This window comes from Micromys minutus (assembly GCF_963924665.1).
Source record: "Micromys minutus genome assembly, chromosome: 2".
NCBI lineage: Eukaryota > Metazoa > Chordata > Mammalia > Rodentia > Muridae > Micromys > Micromys minutus.
The window spans coordinates 91353204-91378171 of NC_137971.1; the positions used below are offsets into that span (position 1 = coordinate 91353204).

General features: G+C 37.6%; 1 protein-coding gene across 1 annotated transcript; it reads right to left on the minus strand.

The window, feature by feature from the left end:
- Positions 1–8896: 8896 nt before the first annotated feature.
- Positions 8897–9844, minus strand: LOC308418075 (olfactory receptor 51Q1-like; the record flags this gene model as incomplete). The annotated part of the gene is made up of 1 exon (XM_080913405.1): positions 8897–9844. One exon carries the CDS (start codon positions 9842–9844, stop codon positions 8897–8899), a length of 948 nt encoding a protein of 315 aa, XP_080769531.1.
- Positions 9845–24968: the final 15124 nt, after the last annotated feature.

The following is a 24968-nucleotide window of genomic DNA, read 5'->3' on the forward strand; positions in this document are numbered from 1 at the left end:
AGCCCCGACAAGATGAATGAGTTATATGAAGGATACAGGAGGTGTGTACACTAGAAGTGTTACAGTAGAAGAGCTATTTCTAGACCTTATGACCTATGACCTTTTGTGAACTTGCCCTTAGCTGTTTTTAGGCTTCTTGTCATTTCATCTCACATGTTCAGGCAGCTAAAGTGGTGCCTGTCAATAGGAAGAAAGCTACAGAGCTTTGGCCAGAGATGACAGTTGAAATATTTTTATTTTTTAGGAGAGGATATTTTATTTATTTACATTTCAAATGTTATCCCCTTTTTTGCCTTTTTTTCTGGAAACCACTTACCTTATTCTCCCTTCTTCTGCATCAATGAGGATGTGTCTGCACCCATCCACCTACTCTTGCTTCCACACCCTGGCAATCCCTTACACTGGGGCATTGAGCCTTCCCAGGACCAAGGGTCTCTCCTCCCATTGATGTCCCACAAGGGCATCCTCTGCTACATATGCGGTAAGAGGTTGAAATCTTTCTCAAGCTGCTTTAGGTTGGAAGACTGGCAGACCATAGGCTTGAGCACTTACCATTTAATATTGTATGTGACTTGAGAATCTCACTTTGACATGTTCTTGGCCCATGCCATCCGTAGCTTCGTAGATCTGTGGCAAGAATGATGCCTTGCATCTTTTAAAGCCAATCAGAAGCTCCCTCCGTGGAGTAAAGAGACAGAGTCAGGTTCCCTGAAGAGCTATTATCTAAATCTAATTATTCATACTGCTTTCTCAATATTAGGTGCCCCTAAGGAAATTAAACATGGATATAAAATGAATATGTAGAGAGTTATCTTGTATGATAATTAAATAAGAAACTTGTAAATAAGAAATTTCTCAGAGCATTTTGCATTCTTACAGAGAAAAACAAAAACAAATACTTGGAGGACAATATGTTATCCAAACATAGATATGTAGAAATTAAAGTTAGAATGAAAATTACAAAAGGCTAAGGAAAACAAGGGAATGGTAGGGAGATAAAAAAGCTTGGTCAAATATATAATTATATAATTAAAATAGAAGAACAAATCCTGGTGTTCTATTTTTGAAAATAGGGTAACTATAGTTACCTATTTTAATGCACTGCCTCTTTTAGAAGAAACAACAAAGAGTATTATGAATGACATCACCACAGAGAAATGCTAAAGGATGTGTATTATACATTCTCTTGATTAAATCATCAATATGTATCAATGTGGAAAGATCATACAAGCATAAGTAGTTATTACACCAGCTATAGATAAAATATTATTTAAACATTTTGACTTAAACATTCATTATACTTCAATTTTAAGATTTACTAAGATTGTCTGGGAGGTGTTCTCTTTGTGCAATTAGTTTTTATAAGAGAGAAGAATGTATATGGTTGTATAGTTAGCCAAAGATCCTATAAATGACAGGATATACAGAAACATATACAAAATCTAGATATATAAATCAAGAGTATAGAAAGTACTTTCCTTTTTTTTCACTTTTTTATTGTATATTTTCTGTATTTACATTTCACATGTTATATCCTTTTCCTCACTCTGCTCCCTCTTTATCCTCAATTTGTTTCCATGAAGGTGCTCCCTCTCCCAGTCACCCTCTCCACCTCAGTTTCCTTGGCTGATGATGATGCTATTCTTCCCATGAGGCTACGGATCAGAAAATACTTTTTTCCAACTCATGGACACATACGTTCATGACTGGCAGAGAGGAGATACCACAAATTTATTGTGATTAATTTATTTATGGAAAGATTATTTGAAACAACATCAGTAGCAGTGTGTAGATCTTTTGAGTAAACTATGGCTGTGAAAGAACAACAGAGCCTACTTTTATTGTTATCCTACTTAGGAGCTCCTAGTTTGAGCTCTAGAGAATGTAAGTATTGGAACGTTTGCATGAATTCCACTGTGTTCAAGAAAAGGAGAAAAAATATTTGCATTCTTTGTTACCGCAGGAGCTTTATGAGTGGGACAGAGATGGGGCACAGTGGGTAGAATGGAAGGCTTAGTAAAGAACAGAAGGCTTGAGCAGGAGTCAGCTATTCCCATAGATAAATCCACCACAGACCACTGAAATAATAGTTAAAAATTTTACCAGATAAAAAACCATGTTCCAATTTTCAGTTTAAATTATTTACCCCCACATCTTATGATGTATTATTAAGTTTTTTAATGGTAAAAAAATTAAAGTTATGTCCCTATATGTTTGAATATTTTTATGGTCACTACTACCTGAGTAATAACACTATTAGTTAATATAAGATTGAATAAGATGCTTTGAGGTCTTTGTAATTTTGAAAGATGCCCCATACATTCTCTTCTCACCTGAAAACAATCTTCAAGGAAGGTCTGTAAGAGCAGAGGTGTTAGGGAAACTACAAGAAGAACCCAAGAATCAACTATCCTAGGCCTAAATGTGCCTGACTGAGGCCTTCTGTACATATGTAATGGGTGGCCAGCTTGATTGTCTTGTAGGAGTAGGAGATGTCTCTGACTCTGTTGTCTGCCTTTGGAACTCTTTCCTCTAAGCGGGTTGCCTTGTTTAGCTTTAATAGGAGAGGCGATGCTTAGTCTGACTGCACTTATTCTGACTGACCTGGCTGGATGATATCTATGGAGGCTGACTTTTACTGAAGAGAAACTAAACGGGAGTGAATTTTATGAGGAAGGTGGGGGTGCTGCATAAAGAAACTATGGTCAGAGGATGAAGAGAAAACTGTTTTTATGGTTTATAATAATAATAATGATAATAATAATAATGATGATGATAATGATGATGATGATGATAATAATAAACAATAACAACAATATCTGTCCAAATATACCATTCTAAGTTTGCAGATATAACCACAGATCACCCAACTATGGTTAAAATTAAACCATTCATGAATACTTTCAAAAGTTGTTCAAGCTTCCGGTTTCCACCTGCATCTAGAGCAGACCCTGTGCTACAGCTCTCTATACCAGACCCCATGGGGAGAGAGCTGGTCTCCAGAAGTGCTGACACATCTAAGAGCACAGGTAAAACCAAAACATGTGCTCAAATTCCTGCCCCAAAAGGAACCCACCCGGAGCCCTTAGGACACTGGAATCTAGAAACATTTTGGACAGGTTCCTTCTGGTTTCCTTTTGTGCCTGGAGCTGACCTTGTGCCAGAGCTCTCTTTACCCAGACCCTGCTGGGAGAAAGCTAGTCTCCGAGGAGTTCTGACACAACTGAAAGCACAGGTGAGACCACCACCTCTGCTCAAATTTCTGGCCCAAGAGGAACCTTTCCAGAGGCTTCAGTATATGGGAACCATGTAGCAGTCTGGGACAGGATCCTTCCTGTTTCTGTCTGCACCCTGTGCTGACCCTGTGTCTCAGCTCTCTGTACCCAGACCCTGCTGGGAGATAACACATGCTTACAAGAGGGCCATGTCACTGTGAGAATCCTGAAGACTAGCTAACACCAGAAACACTATCAGAAGTTATGAACCAAATGGATTTAACTGATGTCTGTAGTGCATTTCATCCTAAAACAAAAATTATAGCTTTTTCTCAGTACCTCATAGTGTCTTCTCCAAAAATGACCATATAATCTGTCACAAAAAAGTCCTCAACAGATATAAGAAGATTGAAATAATCCCATGTATCCTATCAGATTATCATGAATTAAGACTGGTCTTCAATAACAATGAAAATGACAAAGCCCACTTAAACATAGAGCTGAACAATGCTTCATTCAATGATAAACTGTTCAAAAAAATAAAGAAGGAAATTAAAGACTTTTTAAAATTTAATGAAAATGAAGGCACAACATACCCAAACTTAAGGGATGCAATAAAATCAGTGCTAATAGGAAAACTCATAGCTCTTAGTGCTTCCAAAAGAAACTAGAGAAAGCATACACTAGCAGCTTGACAACACACCTGAAATCTCTGGAACAAAAAGAAGCAGATATACCCAGGGGAAGTGGATGGCAGGAAATAATCAAACTCAGGGATGAAACCAACCAATTAGAAACAAAAAGAACTATACAAAAATTTAACAAAACCAGGAACTGGTTAATTAAGTAAATCATCAAGAAAGATAAACTCTTCAGCTAGTCTAACCAGAGGGAACATAGAAAATATCCAAATTAAGGAAATCAGAAGTGAAATTGAAGACATAACTACAGAAAATGAGGAAATTCGAGATATCATCAGAGTCTACTGCAAAAGCTTATACTAAAAAAAAAACTTTAAAATCTGGATGAAATGTCCAATATTCTAGACAGATACCTGGTGCCAAAGTTAAATGAGATTGAGATTAAACACCTGAACAGTTCCATAATCCCTAAAAGTCAGAAGCAGACATTAAAATCTCCAAATGGAATTAATTGTTGGACCAGATAAATTTATTGCAGAATTGTATCACACGTTCAAAGAAGACCTAATACTCATACTTTTCAAACTATTCCATAAAATAGAAAGTACACTAACCAATTTATTCTATTAAGCAATAAGTATGCTTTTAAGTAAACTACAAAAACCTAAAAAAATGAAAAAGAGCTTTTGACCAATTATCCCTTATTAACATCGATGCTAAAATACTCAATAAAATTCTCACAAACAAAATCTAAGACCACATCAAAACTGTCATCTATCATGAAAAAATAGGCTTCATCCCAGGGTGTGTATGTTGATGGCAAGGTGAAATACGATTGGACAGTAGACAGTGGGATAGAGATAAAGGTTTGTTAAGGTGAAAAAGAAGGAGAAAGCAGGAGATTCAAGATGGGGCAATGTGAAGGCAGACATAGATGTTTCCTCTCTGTGCGTCTCTTCATGGAAAAAGGTTGCTATGAGTATTTTATAAGGAATGGAATTGTAGAGGATCTTTTGACTTATCTATTTTTGCAAATTGTATCATGCCAATTGGATCAGAGTATTTTGGAGTGTTCTTTGATATGGCAACTTGAGTAAAAAAAGGGTGTAGTGGCTTGATGCACAAAATCCACCCAGGAGTTGGGATTTGGGTGTGCAAGGCATGGCAACAGGCATCCAAGGAAAACTGAGTGAAAACAACACACAGAGGCAGTCATGGACCACCTGGGATAGAAGCAGCTAGGGTGGGCAGAGTGGACCACTGGGATGGGAACTGCATGCAGAGGGCTGTTTGCAGATCATGTGACAGAGTAGAAGCAGGGTCAATGAGTGTCATGTGGCAATCAGGGTGCTGGTTGGCACTAGTATGTGATATAAAGTTAACTTCCTCTTCTTCTTCTTCTTCTTCTTCTTCTTCTTCTTCTTCTTCTTCTTCTTATTATTATTATTATTATTATTATTAATATTATTATTATTATTATTATTATTATTATTTCCACAATACAAGGGATGGAGGGATGGTGAAATACATGGAAACCCAGCAATGTAATACATTATATAAAGAAACAAATAAACAAAAAAACCACACATTATCATCTCATTAGATGCTGAGAAAACATTTGACAAAATTCAACACTCTTTCATGGGAAAAGTCTTCAGGACAATCTACACAGCAATTCAATAGTCAACATTAAACTAAATGGTGAAAAACTTGTAGCAATTACACTAAAATCAGAGACTAGACAAGGCTGCCCACTCTCTTCCTACCTATTCAATAGAGTCCTGGAAGTACTTACTAGACAATAAAATCAGAGAGCAAAGAGGGTAAAAAAAAACAAAACAAAACAAAACAAAAAACCACACAAAGAGTAAAGGAAGAAATCAAAATATTACTACTTGCAGATGACATGATAGTATACTTAAGTGACCCCAAAAATTCCACCAGAGAACTTTTACAGCTAATAAACAACTTCAGCAAAGTGGCTGAATATAAATTTGACTCAAACAAATCATAGGCTTCATCTACTAAAAAGACAAACAGGTTAAGAAAGAAATTAGGGAAAGACACCTTTCACAATAGGCATAAAAATATTAAATTCTTTGGTTTGACCCTAACAAAGCAAGTGAAAAATCTGGCTGACAAGATCTTCAAGTCTTTGAAGAAAGAATTTCAAGAAGTCTTAGAAGGGGGAAAGATCTCCTATGTTCATGGATTGGAATAACAGCATAGTAAAAATGACCATCTTATTTAAAGCAATCTACAGATTCAATACAATCCCCCTCTAAATTGCAACTCAATTCTTTATAAAGTTAGAAAAGGCAATTTGCAAATTTATTTGGCATAATAAAACTCCAGGACAGAAAAAAATATTCTCAACAATAAAAAAACGTCTGGGAGAATCACCATTCCTGACCTCAAGCTGTATTACAGATCCACTGTCATAAAAACCACATAGTATTGTTACATAGACAGGAAGGTAGATCAATGGAAGAGAATCAAAGACCCAGAAGTGAACCCAAATAACTACGGTCACTTGATCTTTGACAAAAAAGCTAAAAACATTCAATGGAAAATGGTTCTGGTTCAACTGGTAGCATGCAGAAGAAAGCAAATCAATTATTTGTTATCTCTTTGTACAAAATTAAAGTCCAAGTGGATCAAACACCTCCATATAAAACCAGATATACTGAAAGTAAAAAACAGAAATTGGGAAAATCTTAGAAAACATAGGCAGGCACAGGGGAAAATTTACTGGACAGAACACCATGGCTACCTCATGAAATTGCAAAGTTTCTGTAATCCAAAGGACACTGTAAACAGGATAAAACAGCAACCAACAGATTGGGAAAATATTTTTACAAATCTTACATATGATAGAGGGCTAGTGCACAATATATGCAAAGAACTCAAGAAGTTAGACTCTAGAGAATAAAATAATCCTACTAAAAATGGGGAACAGAGCTAAACAAATAATTTTCAACAGATAAATACCGAATGGCTGAGAAGCACCTAAAGAAATGCTCAACATCCCTAGTCATCATCAGGGAAATGCAATTCAAATCAACCTTGAAATTTCACCTCACTGCAGTCAGAATGGCTAAGATCAAAAACTCAGGGGACAGCAGATCCTGGGGAGGATGTGGAGAAAGAGGAACAGTCCTCCACTGTTGGTACAATTGTAAACTGGTATGCCCACTCTGGAAGTCAGTCTGGCAGTTCTTCAGAAAATTGGACATAGTACTATCTGTGGACCCAGATATACCAGTCCTTGCCATATACCCAAAAGAAGCTTCAACATATAACAAGGACACATGCTCCACCATTTTCATAGCAGCCTTATTTGTAATATCCTGATGCTGAAAATAACCCAGATGTCCTTTAATAGAGAAATGGATGCAGAAATAGTGGTACATGTACACAGTACTACTCAGCTATTAAAAGGAATTACTTCATGAAATTCCCAGGGAAATGGATATAACTAGAAAATAACATCCTGAGTGAGGTACCTCAATCACAAAGACAAAACACACAAACAAACAAAAACCAGAAATGCCACACACAGCATGCACTCTATGATAATTGGATATTTGCCCAAAAGTTAGGAATACCCAAGATACAATCCACAGCATGTGAAGCTCAACAAACCAGAAGATCAAAAAGTGAATGTTGCAGTCCTTCTTAGAAGAGGGAAGAAAATCCTCATGGGAAGAAAAACTAGGACAAAGAGAGGAGCAAAGACTAATGGAAAGTCTTTCCAGAGACTGATTCACCTGGGGATCTATCCCATATGCAGACACTAAACCCAGTCTCTATTGCTGATGCCAAGAATTGCTTGCTTACGGGATCCTGATATAGATGGCTTCTGAGAGGCTCTACTAGAGCCTTACACACACAGATGAAGATGCTTTCAGTTAACTATCGGGTTGAGCACGGGATTCCAATGGAGGAGTTAGAGAAAGGACTGAGGATCTGAATGGGTTTGCAATCCCATAGGAAAAACACAATATCAACCAACTAGATTTCCCAGAGCTCCCAGGGACTAAACCACCAACCAAAAGGTACACATGGCTCCAATCACATATGTAGCAATGGATGGTACTCTCTGCCATCAATAGGAGGCAAAGCACTTGGTCTTGTGAAGGGGAATGACAGGGTAGGGATGCTGGAGGAATTTGGGATGGGGAATATCCTCATAGAAGCAGGAGAAATAGGATGTGATGGGCAAACCAGGGAAGAGAATAACATTTGAAAGTGTATACTTAAAATAGCTAATCAAAAAAAACAAACAAACAAAAAAAAAAAAAAAAAAAAAAAACAAGTACAATATCAACTAACTGGATCACCCAGACCTATCAGAGACTAAACCACCAACCAAAGAGTATACTTGGAGGAAACTAGGACTCATACATACAAAGCAGAGGATTGTTTATCTGACATCAATATGAGGGGAGGAAGGTTTGATTCCCCAGTTTAGGGGGATGTTAGAGGTATGAGGCAGAAGTGAGTGAATGGGTCAAAGAGCAAGGACATAGAGGGAAAGGAGAGGGTGGTTGGGGGAGATAGAAAGAGGAATTGGTGGAGGGGTAACCAGGTAGGGGATATCATTTGAAATGCATATGATTAAAATGATTAATTAAAATATATAAAATAAAAATAATAAATAATTAACTCACACCAAAAAAAGAAAGAAACATGCAAAGGTTATACCTCTACTGACCATGTTTATACATTATAAAAAATTTTGAGTTTCTAAAACAAAATCATGAACTTTAATATATGTTCAAAACACCATGAAGAAAAACTAAATCGATTTATATTTTAAGGTTTTTTTTTTATATCAAAGGCAAACAGTTACAGAAAAGCAAACCTAAGCTTTAAAAAGTATCTCTTAATTTCTACTTTTTCATGTTAGTTCACAGTATCTATAAAGCAAATGTTCCAGTTCACATCCATGCTATAGACAATTTGATAGCAGTAATGTTTATGCTCGGCTCCATGTTACATATATTAGGTTACTCTTTTCTATATAAATTGCACTCTTCAGTGCACCTTTCTCTGCAAGAGAAGGCGAGTGATTCCTTGGCGGATCTGCTTGGTCTTTGCACTGTAAATGATGGGGTTCATCACAGGAGGTGCCAGCAGGTAGACATTGGCCATGATAACATGGACCAGTGGAGAGGCATGCTTGGCAAAGCGGTGAGTCATAGACACACCAACCATGGGTACATAGAGAACCAGAACAGCCAGCATATGGGACAAACAGTTGTTGAAAGCCCGGAGTCTTTCAGTCCAAGTGGCTGTGTTCAGGATACTTCTCAGGATAAGTACATAGGAGATTACAATGAGCAGAGGGTCTAACACAATAGTGAGCAGGACCAGAGCAAAGCCATACCATCTGTTGACCCTGATGTCAGCACAGACCAGGTGAATCATATCCTGGTGGAGGCAGTAGGAGTGAGACAGAAGGTGGGAATGGCAGAAGGGCAGACGCTTGAGCAGGAAAAGGGAGGGAAGAACAGCTAAGACACAGCGGCAAATGATAGCCAACCCTATTTTACCAATGACCTCACTGGTGAGTATTGAGGCATAGTGGAGGGGGCGGCAGATGGCCACATAACGGTCAAAGGACATGGCTAATAGAACAGAGGATTCCATGAATGAAAACCCATGGAGAAAAAAAAACTGTGCAAAGCAGGCCTCAAAGTTGATTTCCCGGATGTTGAACCAGAGGAGCTGCATGACAGTAGGGAGCGTGGTGAGAGTGAGACCCAGGTCAGTGAGGGCCAGCATGGAGAGGAAGAGGTACATGGGCTGGTGGAGAGATGGCTCTGTGTGGATGACGGTGAGAATGGTGGTGTTGCCCATGATGGAGATGCTGTAGATGCAGAAGAAGGGGATTGAGATCCAGAGATGGATATTCTCAAATCCAGGGATGCCCATGAGGATGAAGTAGAAAGGATCCTGAATGGTGTTAGTTACTTCTGACATGTATGCAGCTTACAGAATCTGTAATCAACATGAGAAACAGCATCAGTATGATGTCATTGTTCATGCAATCAATACAATCAAGAAGTATGTGTTACACATTGTCCCTGAGAAATGCAATACTGAGTTATTCAGCAGCCAAACGCTGTACACTGAGGATTCTTTGTCTATAGTTTTATAGTTGAGACACTTGTATTCATGTCTTTCAACTTGTATTTTTTCAGCTGTGTTTTAAATGAAGTTAAATATTTCCTCTGGGAGAATGTACTCCGATGACTGTTGTATCTGTGCACATGTACCTAGACATAGATTTTTACTACCTGAAATTCATTGTATTAGAACTTTATAGAAATAAACAGAATTGTTGTTGTCTTCATTCTATTTGACCAATATCACAGAAACATGATTTGTTCAGTGCTCTGTGATATTTACGCAGATGAAATAATGTTTAAATTGAGAAGTACCAAGATTACTTTCAGGTATCTTGCTTCAGCATTTGAATGTATTATAATGATAAGTATTTTTTATGGGGCATAAGAGTAGGAAAGCCCTCTGAAGCCAACATTACAGGTTTGTTTGGTACAACAAGAGTTTAATATTCATAGAAAGAGTCCACAAGTAGTGGTTAATGGATGAATGTCTAATGAGACAGGTAGAAGTCATGACAACTTACATTCTTTTGCAAGTAGCTGAGAATCTAGGAGGAGTATTAAAATGTAGGCCAGAAGTTCAGTTAAAAGAGAAAGAAGGAAGAATAGAAAGAAAGAACATTTAGATAGGTTAAAATCAATATGTTGTGTCCTTGGATTTGATTTGCAAAAATTTAATAGACTATTTTTGCATCGATATTAATAAGAAAAATATATCTGCAGCTCTCTATTTTTTGTGGGGGGGTAGTCCTTTTGTGTTTTAGGTATCAGAGTAATTGTCATGTCATAGAATAAATTATGTTTCTATTTTGTGGAATAGTTTGAGGAAGCTTGGTCTTCTTTGATGTTCTGGTAGCATTCTGCACTACAGCCATCTGGCACTGTGCTTTTTTTGGTTGGGAGGTTTTTCATACCTTCTATTTCCTGAGGTGACATGGCCTGTTTAGATAGTTAAGCTGCTCTTGATTTAACTTTGGTATGTAGTATCTGTCTAGAAAATCATTTATTTCATCTAATTTTCTAGTTTTGTTGACTATAGACTTTTGTAGTATAATCTGATAACATTATGCATTTTCTCAGTTTTTGTTTTTATGGCTCCCTTTCATTTCTGATTTTGTTTATTTGGCTATTGGCTCAGTGCCCTCTGGTTAGTCTGGGTAAGAGTTTATCTATCTTTTTGATTCTCTCAAAAAAGCCAGGTTTGATTTTGTTGATTCTTTGTATAGTTCTGTTTGTTTCTATTTGGTTGATTTTGTCCCTGAGTGTGACTATTTCCTGCCATTTCCTCTTCTTCCCTACTTTTGCTTCCCTTTCTTTAGAACTGTCTGATGTGCTGTTAACTTGCAGGTTTAGGATCTCTCCAATTCCTTTACCAGGACACTTACTTCTATGTATTTTCTTCTAAGCACTGCTTTCATTATGACACATAAGTTTGGATATGCTTTCTGCTCAGTTTCACCTCAGAGGGTTCTCAAATGTCTGAGAAGCACTTAAAGAAATATTCAAAGTCCGTAGTCATTGGAGAAATGCAAATCAAAATGGCCCTGAGATTCCAGCTTACAACAATCAGAGTGGCTAAGATGAAAACCTCAGGTGATAACACATGTTGGCAAGGATGTGGAGAAAGAGGAACAATCTTCCATTGCTGGTGCAATCACTCAGGAAATCAATCTGGAGGATTCTCCAAAAATTAGAAATAAATGTTACCTGATGACTCAGCTATAGCAATCTTGGAAATATATATGCAAAAGTTGTCTCACCACGCCACAATGGAACAAGTTTCACTATGTTCATACCTGCCTTATTTGTGATAGCCAGAAGCTAGAAATCATCCAAATGCCCCACAACAGAAGAAAGGATACAGAAAATGTTCATTTACACAATGACATACTACTCAGCTATTAAGAATGAGGACATCATGAGTTTTGAGGGCAAATTGATGGAACCAGAAAGTATCATCCTGAATGAGGTAACTCAGACCCAAAAGGACATGCATAGTATGTACTCACTAATAAATGGATATTAGCCCAAAAGTACAGAATGCCCAGGATACAATCCATAGAACTCAAGAAGGTTAATAAGCGAAAGGGCCCAAATGAGGATGCTTCACATGTTTGGAAAAAAAATCATGGGGGGCAGAGAGAGGTAGGAATCTGGGTGGTAGATGGGAAAGGAAGGGGGAATATGATCAGGTATTGTAAAAAAGAAACAGGACTGAAAACCTGGGGGCAAGAAGAATAAAAAGGAAAGAACAACCTCTGTATGTAGGAAGCAGGGACCCCCTACTATGTGCTAGAGATCTTGGAGGTAGAGACCCTCATGATTCAAAAGGAAAGGCTTTATATGAAATGCTCTGACTTAGGGAGAGGGAACATTAGAGTCTACCTCCAGAGCACAGCACATCAAGTGAGGAATGTGTTGCCATCCCACAGGAGAAAACACAGCCCCAGAATTGTTCTTGTCTGAAAGAACTGTGAGAACAAAAGTGAAGAGAAGCCTGAGGAAAAGGAGGTCTGGTGACAGGCACAAACTGAGCTCTAGCTCAGTGAGAGGCCCCAAGGCCTGACAATATTACTGAGGCTATGGTGTGCTTACAAACAGGAGCCTATCATGACTGCCTTCTGAAAGACCCAACAAGCAGCTGTAAGAGTCTGATGTAGATATTTACAACCAACAAATGACCAGAAGCTGGTGACCCTTATGGTTGAATTTTAAAAAAAGGTGGAAGGAGTGGAGGAGGAGGGCAATCCTATCTGAAGACCATCAGTCTCAACTGACCAGGACTCCTGGGCTTTCTCAGACACTGACTGTGTGGCAGCATACACCAATATTATGAAGCCCCAATACATACACACCAAAGAACTGCCTAACTAAACCTCAGCAGAGGACCGCACAGTCTGGGCTCAGTCAGAAAAGTTGTATGTAACCAATGAAAGAATTGGGGCCCCAGAAAATGGGGCTACAAGTATAGAATTCTGAACTTACTCAGAAAATTTCTGTCACTTTTAGCCATAAAACAGAGAACACATGTGCATCTTCTGATGTTCAAACACTGTCATTTAGTATGCCAAAGCCTTCTCTTTACAAACATTACATTCTGGGATGAAAAAGTCCCACATTATGTGAGAAAGACCTAAAGGAAATTGATTTAGTTTTCAAAAGTCAGAGAAATCTCTATTTACATATAAAGCAACCAACAAACAAACAAACAACAACAACAACAACAAAACGGCTCAGACCTGAGGATCAGCAGAAGGATTCCAGGTTAAGCAGAGAAGTGAGGTGTATCCTGCCGGGTGTCTAACTTGCTGCCTCTGGAATGCAGGTAGCTAAGGACAGTTATGTACGTGAATAAGTTGATAAATCGGCTTAACACAGTACAATTTTTGTAATTTTCTTTGTAAATTAATTTTGCAGTTTTTAACCATGAACTCTGTAGATAATGACATTGTATGCAGTGTCAATGGGATGAACATGCCTGAAATGAAAAACAATCATTGTCACAGTCCATGTGTGACATTGCATTCTGAGAAATAGAAAACTGTGGCTACACTGGGATACATTGGGATTAAAAATCATAGTCTTTAAAACCTCTTATGAACATATCAAATATAACAATGAAGAAGCACAGCTCTCATTTCCCTCCTGCACATAGGTCCTGGTACTCATCCCTCCCTGCTGCAGTTGAACTCAGAAGGTATGAGATTTGGGAGAGGTCTGCACAGTGGGATGTGCTGCAGCTTAAGGTGGAGAGAGTCAGGAGCAATCAATGGCCTCTGAGCAATGATCATACACACACCAGACCTGGAATGTGTAAAAACCTGGTGGTGTTAAAATAGACGCTTCAATAATTACTTCCTTAATGGGCCGAGTATGAGTCTCCTGGACTGAAAAGCTCTTCCTCTTAACTTGGTTTACTGAATTTTGGATTTCTTTTATAGTACACTTGCAATTTTTTTCGTATCTCTGGTCCGGCATCTCTGCAGTCATTCTGGGGCACATGTTCTTGAAACAAATCATAACACAGTTGCTCTACTTAGTTTAGGAAGTGTTTCAAAGGTTGGGTGGTGATAAAAGAAATCAATTAACTTGGAGAAAGAAATTAGGGAAAAGGTACCCTTCACAATAGTTACAAAAACTATGAAATACCTTGGTGTGACTCTAACTAAGGAAGTAAAGGACCTGTATGACAAGAACTTCAAACCTCTAAAGAAAGAAATTGAGGAGGATCTCAGAAAATGGAAAGATCTCCCATGCTCATGGATTGGAAAGATCAACATCTTAAAAATGGCCATCCTACCAAAAGCAATCTACAGATTCAATGCAATCCCCATCAAAATTCCAACCCAGTTCTTCATGGAATTGGAAAGATCAATGTGCAATTTCATATGGAATAACAAAAGACCTAGAATAGCGAAATCCATCGTCAACAACAAAAAAACATCTGCGGGAATCACTATCCCTGACCTCAAGCTATATTACAAGGCAATTGTGCTGAAAACTGCATGGTACTGGTACAGAAATAGGCAAGTGGATCAATGGAATAGAATAGAAGATCCAGAAATGAGCCCTCATGTATATGGTCACCTGATTTTTGACAAAGGAGCAGTAAACATTCAATGGAAAAAGGACAGCCTATTCAACAAATGGTGCTGGTCCAACTGGCACTCAACATGCAAAAGAATGAAAATAGACCCGTTCTTATCTCCTTGTACAAAGCTCAAGTGTAAGTAGATTAAAGATCTCCACATTAAACCAGATACACTGGAACTATTAGATGAGAAAATAGGGAAAACCTTAGAACACATAGGCACAGGAGAAAATTTCCTGAACAAAACACCAATGGCTCAAGCTCTAAGGTCAAAGATTAACAAATGGGACTTAATGAGATTGCAAAGTTTCTGTAAGACTAAGGACATCGTCAAGAAAACAAAACGGCAACCAACAGAATGGGAAAAGATCTTTACCAACACCACATCAGATAGAGGCCTAATATCCAAGGTGTACAAGGAACTCAAAAAGCTAGACACCAGAGAATCAAATAACCCTATTAAAAAATGGGGTACAGAGCTAAACAAATCATTTTCAGTTGAGGAACACTGAATGGCCGAGAAACATCTGAGGAAGTGCTCGACATCCTTAGCCATCAGGGAAATGCAAATCAAAACAACCCTAAGATTCCACCTCACACCAGTCAGATTGGCCAAGATCCAAAACTCAGATGACAGCAGATGCTGGCGAGGCTGTGGAGAAATAGGAACACTTCTTCACTGTTGGTGGGGTTGCAAGCTAATACAACCACTCTGGAAATCTGTCTGGCGATACCTCAGAAAATTGGATATAGTACTACCTGAAGACCTAGCTATTCCACTTCTGGGCATATACCCCAGAGACACTTTAATACACAACAAAGATATATGCACCACAATGTTCATAGCGGCTCTATTTATAATAGCCAGAAGCTGGAAGGAACCCAGATGTCCTTCAGAAGACGAATGGATACAAAAATTGTGGTACATATACACAATGGAATACTACTCAGCCACCAGAAACAATGACTTAACCAAATTCTTAAGAAAATGGCTGCATCTAGAGAATATCATCCTGAGTGAGATAACCCAGTCACAAAAGAACAGACATAATATGCAGTCACTGATAGTGGGATGCTAACCCCAGAGGCTTGCACTCCCCCAGAAACAACTCACAGACTGTATGAAGTCCAAGAAATAAAGAAAACAAAAACTATACATATATTCACAAAACAAGAAGACTTTGACTATTTCCATGTTGCGTTTTGTTTTGCATGTACTTTACGCTTATTGCAACTAGTACGTTTTCAATGCATACTGTCAAGCCCTTGAAAAAAATCAAGTACTGACCTAAAAACATATTCACATGGTTTTATGTAAAATTTATTTTAATGTCTGAAAAAACAGTACTGACAAAAATGTATAATTTTGAGCAAAAAATGTTTAAAATCTTTAAAAAAAATAATAAGCTGTTAGTCTTTTGTGTAGATGGAAATATCTCAAGAAACACTTCTTGTTATGATCAATAATTTGAGTCTTATTTGTAACAGATAAGAGACCAATGTATTTTCCATGTATTTTCATGTTAAAAAAAAATAAATCTTGTTTTGAAGACAAAAAAAAAAAAAAAAAAAAAAGAAATCAATTAACTATGGAGAGAAAAAAACCGTATAGAATAGAATAATAATTCAGAACATATCAACAGAAGAACAAGAATGTGATACACTGAGTCCCACAGACTTGGAACTCTCCAGGATGGAAGGCGACTCTTATGTAAATTACATCTACATATGTGCATATATATTTTTTTACTGTCAAGACAGCCATGTTACTATCTACATTAGACCATATGTCTGAATATTTTAATAAGCTTTCAGCAACAAGTAAGAGTTAGTGTTTCCTGCCTACAATCTTTTTTAAAAAGTATTCTCTGTGGGCACATTTTCCCAATGTAGGGGAATACCAAGGCAATGGAATGAAGAGGGGGATCAGAAAGGAGTGAACTTCATGCAGGCAAATACAGGGTGAGGGGAATGGGAGCGTGGCGGGTTAAAGGGATAACACCTCAAATATAAATACAGAGTATCTAAGGAAAAAGACAGAATAAAAGAAATTCTCAATGAAAAAATATTCTCTCGGAGATCGGCTTATCCCCAGTTATCTAATTGCACTGTTTTTTCCTGTTACTGTCTGGCTGGTGCTATCACTGCATTGATGTGGGAAACAAGAAGACAAAGAGTTTCCAGTAATAGATCAGCCTCTGACAAGATGCATAAGTTACATGAAGGATACAGGAGGTGTGAACACTAGAAGTGTTACAGTAGAAGAGCTATTTCTAGACCTTATGACCTATGACCTTTTTGTGAACTGGCCCTTAGCTGTCTTTAGGCTTCTTGTCATTTCATCTCACATGTTCAGGCAGCTAAAGTGGTGCCTGTCAATAAAAAGAAAGCTACAGAGCTTTGACCAGAGATGATGGTTGAAATCTTTTTATTTTTTTAGGAGAGGATATTTTATTTATTTACCTTTCAAATGTTATCCCCTTTTTTGCCTTCCTTTCTGGAAACCTCTTACCTCATTCTCCCTTCTTCTGCATCTATGAGGATGTGTCTGCACCCATCCACCTACTCTTGCTTCCACACCCTGGCTATCCCTTACACTGGGGCATTGAGCCTTCCCAGGACCAAGGGCCTCTCCTCCCATTGATGTCCCACAAGGGCCTCCTCTGCTAAATATGCAGTAAGAGGTTGAAATCTTTCTCAAGCTGCTTTAGGATGGAAGACTGGTAGACCATAGGCTTGAGCACTTACCATTTAATATTGGATGTGACTTGAGAATCTCACTTTGACATGTTCTTGGCCCATGCCATCCTTAGCTTCGTAGATCTGTGGCTAGAATGATGCCTTGCATCTTTTAAAGCCAATCAGAAGCTCGTGGAATAAAAGAGACAGATTCAGATTCCCTGAAGAGCAATTATCTAAATCTAAGTATTCATACTGCTCTCTCAATATTAGGTGCCCCTAAGGAAATTAAACATGGATATAAAATGAATATGTAGAGAGTTATCTTGTATGATAATTAAATAAGAAACTTGTAGAAATTTCTCAGAGCATTTTGCATTCTTACAGATAAAAACAAAAACAAATACTTTGAGGATAATATGTTATCCAAACATAGACATGTAGAAAATAAAGTTAGAATGAAAATTACAAAAGGCTAAGGAATACAAGGGAATGGCGGGGAGATAAAAAAGCTTGGTCAAATATATAATTATATAATTAAATAAGAAGAACAAATCCTGGTGTTCTATTATTGAAAACAGGGTAACTATAGTTACCTATTTTAATGCCCTGCCTCTTTTAGAAGAAACAACAAAGAGTATTATGAATGACATCACCACAGATAAATGCTAAAGGATGTGTATTATACACTCTCTTCATTCAATCATCAATATGTATCAATGTGGAAAGATCATATAACCATAACTAGTTATTACACCAGCTACAGATAAAATATCATTTAAACATTTTGATTTAAAAATTCATTATACTCCAATTTTAAGATTTACTAAGATTGTCTAGGAGGTGTTCTCTTTGTGCAATTAGTTTTTATAAGAGAGAATAATGTATATGGTTGTATAGTTAGCCAAAGATCCCATAAATGACAGGATATACAGAAACATATACAAAATCTAGATATATAAGTCAAGAGTATAGAAAGTACTTTCCGTTTTTTTTCACTTTTTTATTGTATATTTTCTGTATTTACATTTCACATGTTATATCCTTTTCCTCACTCTGCTCCCTCTTTATCCTCGATTTGTTTCCATGAAGGTGCTCCCTCTCCCAGTCACCCTCTCCACCTCAGTTTCCTTGGCTGATGATGATGCTATTCTTCCCATGAGGGTACAAATCAGAAAATACTTTTTTCCAACTCAAGGACACATACGTTCATGACTGGCAGAGAGGAGATACCACAAATTTATTGTGATTAATTTATTTATGGAAAGATTATTTGAAACAACATCAGTAGCAGTGTGTAGATCTTTTGAGTAAACTATGGCTGTGAAAGAACAACAGAGCCTACTTTTATTGTTATCCTACTTAGGAGCTCCTAGTGTGAACTCTAGAGAATGTAAGTATTGGAACGTTAGCATGAATTCCCCTGTGTTCAAGAAAAGGAGAAAAAATATTTGCATTCTTTGTTACCACAGGAGCTTTATGAGTGGGACAGAGATGGGGCACAGTGGGTAGAATGGGAGGCTTAGTAAAGAACAGAAGGCTTGAGCAGGAGTCAGCTATTCCCATAGATAAAGCCACCACAGACCACTGAAATAATAGTTAAAAATTTTACCAGATAAAAAACCATGTTCCAATTTTCAGTTTAAATTATTTACCCCCACATCTTATGATGTATTATTAAGTTTTTTAATGGTAAAAAAAATAAAGTTATGTCCCTATATGTTTGAATATTTTTATGGTCACTACTACCTGAGTAATAACACTATTAGTTAATATGAGATTGAATAAGATGCTTTGAGGTCTTTGTAATTTTGAAAGATGCCCCATACATTCTCTTCTCACCTGAAAACAATCTTCAAGGAAGGTCTGTAAGAGCAGAGGTGTTAGGGAAACTACAAGAAGAACCCAAGAATCAACTATCCTAGGCCTAAATGTGCCTGACTGAGGCCTTCTGTACATATGTAATGGGTGGCCAGCTTGATTGTCTTGTAGGAGTAGGAGATGTCTCTGACTCTGTTGTCTGCCTTTGGAACTCTTTCCTCTAAGCGGGTTGCCTTGTTTAGCTTTAATAGGAGAGGCGATGCTTAGTCTGACTGCACTTATTCTGACTGACCTGGCTGGATGATATCTATGGAGGCTGACTTTTACTGAAGAGAAACTGAACGGGAGTGAATTTTATGAGGAAGGTGGGGGTGCTGCATAAAGAAACTATGGTCAGAGGACGAAGAGAAAACTGTTTTTATGGTTTATAATAATAATAATGATAATAATAATAATGATGATGATAATGATGATGATGATGATAATAATAAACAATAACGACAATATCTGTCCAAATATACCATTCTAAGTTTGCAGATATAACCACAGATCACCCAACTATGGTTAAAATTAAACCATGCATGAATCCTTTCAAAAGTTGTTCAAGCTTTCTGTTTCTACCTGCATCTAGAGCAGACCCTGTGCTACAGCTCTCTATACCAGACCCCATGGGGAGAGAGCTGGTCTCCAGAAGTGCTGACACATCTAAGAGCACAGGTAAAACCAAAACTTGTGCTCAAATTCCTGGCCCAAGAGGAGCCCACCCGGAGCCCTTAGGACACTGGAATCTAGAAACATTTTGGACAGGTTCCTTCTGGTTTCCTTTTGTGCCTGGAGCTGACCTTGTGCCAGAGCTCTCTTTACCCAGACCCTGCTGGGAGAAAGCTGGTCTCTCAGGAGTTCTGACACAACTGAAAGCACAGGTGAGACCACCACTTCTGCTCAAATTTCTGGCCCAAGAGGACCTTCCCAGAGGCTTCAGGACATGGGAACCATGTAGCAGTCTGGGACAGGATCCTTCCTGTTTCTGTCTGCACCCTGTGCTGACCCTGTGTCTCAGCTCTCTGTACCCAGACCCTGCTGGGAGAGAACACATGCTTACAAGAGGGCCATGTCACTGTGAGAATCCTGAAGACTAGCTAACACCAGAAACACTATCAGAAGTTATGAAACAAATGGATTTAACTGATGTCTGTAGTGCATTTCATCCTAAAACAAAAAGTATAGCTTTTTCTCAGTACCTCATAGTGTCTTCTCCAAAAATGACCATATAATCTGTCACAAAACAGTCCTCAACAGATATAAGAAGATTAAAATAATCCCATGTATCCTATCAGATTATCATGAATTAAGACTGGTCTTCAATAACAATGAAAATGACAAAGCCCACTTAAACATAGAGCTGAACAATGCTTCATTCAATGATAAACTGTTCAAAAAAATAAAGAAAGAAATTAAAGACTTTTTAAAATTTAATGAAAATGAATGCACAACATACCCAAACTTAAGGGATGCAATAAAATCAGTGCTAATAGGAAAACTCATAGCTCTGAGTGCTTCCAAAAGAAACTAGAGATAGCATACACTAGCAGCTTGACAACACACCTGAAATCTCTGGAACAAAAAGAAGCAGATATACCCAGGGGAAGTGGATGGCAGGAAATAATCAAACTCAGGGATGAAACCAACCAATTAGAAACAAAAAGAACTATACAAAAATTTAACAAAACCAGGAACTGGTTGATTGAGTAAATCATCAAGAAAGTTAAACCCTTCAGCTAGCCTAACCAGAGGGAACATAGAAAATATCCAAATTAAGGAAATCAGAAGTGAAATGGAAGATATAACTACAGAAAATGAGGAAATTCGAGATATCATCAGAGTCTACTACAAAAGCTTATACTAAAAAAAACTTTACAATCTGGATGAAATGTCCAATATTCTAGACAGATACCTGGTGCCAAAGATAAATGAGATTCAGATTAAACATATGAATAGTTCCATAATCCCTAAAAGACATAAGCAGACATTAAAATCTCCAAATGGAATTAATTGTTGGACCAGATAAATTTATTGCAGAATTGTATCACACGATCAAAGAAGTCCTAATACTCATACTTTTCAAACAATTCCATAAAATAGAAACAGAAAGAACACTAACCAATTTATTCTATGAAGCAATAATTATGCTTTTAAGTAAACTACACAAAGACCTAAAAAAAGAAAGAGAGCTTTAGACCAATTATCCCTTATTAACATTGATGCAAAAATACTCAATAAAATTCTCACAAACAAAATCTAAGACCACATCAAAACGGTCATCTATCATGAACAAATAGGCTTCATATCAGGGTGTGTATGTTGATGGCAAGGTGAAATACGATTGGACAGTAGACAGTGGGATAGAGATAAAGGTTTGTAAAGGTGAAAAAGAAGGAGAAAGCAGGAGATTCAAGAAGGGGCAATGTGAAGGCAGACGTAGATGTTTCCTCTCTGTGTGTCTCTTCATGGAAAAATGTTGCTATGAGTATTTTATAAGGAATGGAATTGTAGAGGATCTTTTGACTTATCTATTTTTGCAAATTGTATCATGCCAATTGGATCAGAGTATTTTGGAGTGTTCTTTGATTTGGCAACTTGACTAAAGAAAGGGTGTAGTGGCTTGATGCACAAAATCCACCCAGGAGTTGGGATTTGGGTGTGCAAGGCATGGCAACAGGCATCCAAGGAAAACTGAGTGAAAACAACATACGGAGGCAGTCATGGACCACCTGGGATAGAAGCAGCTAGGGTTGGAGGAGTGGACCACCTGGGATGGGAACTGCATGCAGAGGGCTGTTTGCAGATCATGTGACAGAGTAGAAGCAGGGTCCATGAGTACCATGTGGCCATCAGGGTGCTGGTTGGCATTAGTATGTGATATAAAGTTAACTTCATCTTCTCCTGCTCCTTCTCCTCCTCCTTCTTCTTCTCCTTCTCCTTCTCCTTCTCCTTTTCCTTCTCCTTCTCCTTCTCCTTCTCCTTCTCCTTCTTCTTCTTCTTCTTCTTCTTCTTCTTCTTCTTCTTCTTCTTATTATTATTATTATTATTATTATTATTATTATTTTCACAATATAAGGGATGGAGGGATGGTGAAATACATGGAAATCTAGCAATGTAATACATTATATAAACAAACAATTAACCAAAAATCCACATATGATCATCTCATTAGATGCTGAGAAAACATTTGATAAAATTCAACACTCCTTCATGGGAAATGTCTTCAGGTCAATCTACACAGCAATCCAATAGTCAACATCAAAGTAAATGGTGAAAAATTTGAAGCAATTACACTAAAATCAGAGACTAGACAAGGCTTCCCACTCTCTTGCTACCTATTCAATGTAGTCCTGGAAGTATTTACTAGACAATAAAATCAGAGAGCAAAGAAGGTAAAAAACCAAAACCAAAAAAAAAAAAAAAAAAAACACAAATTGTAAAGGAAGAAATCAAAATATTACTACTTGCAGATGACATGATGACATGATAGTATACTTAAGTGACCCCAAAAATTCCACCAGAGAACTTTTACAGCTAATAAACAACTTCAGCAAAGTGGCTGAATATAAAATTGACTGAAACAAATCAAAGGCTTCATCTACTAAAAAGACAAACAGGTTGAGAAAGAAATTAGGGAAAGACACCTTTCACAATAGGCATAAAAATATTAAATTCTTTGGTTTGACCCTAACAAAGCAAATGAATGATCTGGCTGACAAATCTTCTAGTGTTTGAAGAAAGAAATTCAAGAAGTCTTAGAAGGGGGAAAGATCTCCTATGTTCATGGATTGGAATAACAGCATAGTAAAAATGACCATCTTATTTAAAGCAATCTACAGATTCAATACAATCCCCCTCTAAATTGCAACTCAATTCTTTATAAAGTTAGAAAAGGCAATTTGCAAATTTATTTGGCATAATTAAAAACCCAGGACAGAAAAAAACCATTCTCAACAATAAAAAAAAACGTCTGGGAGAATCACCATTCCTGACCTCAAGCTGTATTACAGATCCACTGTCATAAAAACCACATAGTATTGTTACATAGACAGGAAGGTAGATCAATGGAAGAGAATCAAAGACCCAGAAGTGAACCCAAATAACTATGGTCACTTGATATTTGACAAAAAAGCTAAAAACATTCAATGGAAAATGGTTCTATTTCAACTGGTAGCATGCAGAAGAAAGCAAATCAATTATTTGTTATCTCTTTGTACAAAATTAAAGTCCAAGTGGATCAAACACCTCCATATAAAACCAGATATAGTGAAAGTAATAGAACAGAAAGTGGGGAAGATCTTAGAACACATAGGCAGGAACAGGGGAAAATTTCCTGGACAGAACACCATGGCTACCTCATGAAATTGCAAAGTTTCTGTAATCCAAAGGACACTGTAAACAGGACAAAAAAGCAACCAACAGATTGGGAAAATATTTTTACAAATCTTACATATGATAGAGGGCTAGTATACAATATATGCAAAGAACTCAAGAAGTTAGACTCTAGAGAATAAAATAATCCTACTAAAAATGGGGAACAGAGCTAAACAAATAATTCTCAACAGATAAATACTGAATGGCTGAGAAGCACCTAAAGAAATGCTCAACATCCCTAGTCATCATCAGGGAAATGCAATTCAAATCATCCTTGAAATTTCACCTCACTGCAGTCAGAATGGCTAAGATCAAAAACTCAGGGGACAGCAGATCCTGGGGAGGACGTGGAGAAAGAGGAACAGTCCTCCACTGTTGGTACAATTGTAAACTGGTATGCCCACTCTGGAAGTCAGTCTGGCAGTTCTTCAGAAAACTGGACATAGTACTATCTGTGGACTCAGATATATCAGTCCTTGCCATATACCCAAAAGAAGCTTCAACATATAACAAGGACACATGCTCCACCATTTTCATAGTAGCCTTATTTATAATATCCAGATGCTGAAAATAACCCAGATGTCCTTTAATAGAGAAATGGATGCAGAAATAGTGGTACATGTACACAGTACTACTCAGCTATTAAAAGGAATTACTTCATGAAATTCCTAGGGAAATGGATAGAACTAGAAAATAACATCCTGAGTGAGGTAACTCAATCACAAAGACAAAACACACAAACAAACAAAAACAAAAAAAGCCACACACAGCATGCACTCTATGATAATTGGATATTTGCCCAAAAGTTAGGAATACCCAAGATACAATCCACAGCATGTGAAGCTCAACAAACTGGAAGATCAAAAAGTGAATGTTGCAGTCCTTCTTAGAAGTGGGAAGAAAATCCTCATGGGAAGAAATACCAGGACAAAGAGAGGAGCAAAGACTAATGGAAAGTCTTTCCAGAGACTGATTCACCTGGGGATCTATCCCATATGCAGACACTAAACCCAGTCTCTCTTGCTGATGTCAAAAATTGCTTGCTTACAGGATCCTGATATGGATGTCTTCTGAGAGGCTCTACTAGAGCCTTAAAACACAGATGAAGATGCTTTCAGTTAACTATCGGATTTAGCACGGGATCCCAATAGAGGAGTTAGAGAAAGGTCTGAGGATCTGAATGTGTTTGCAATCCCATAGGAAGTACACAATATCAATCAACCAGATTTCCCAGAGCTCCCAGGGACTAAACCACCAACCTAAGGGTACACATGGCTCCAATCACATATGTAGCAATGGATGGTACTCTCTGCCATCAATAGGAGGCAAGGCCCTTGGTCTTTGAAGGGGAATGACAGGGTAGGGATGCTGGAGGAATGTGGGATGGAGAGCATCCTCATAGAAGCAGGGGAAATAGGATGTGATGGACAAACCAGAGAAGAGAATAACATTTGAAAGTATATACTTAAAA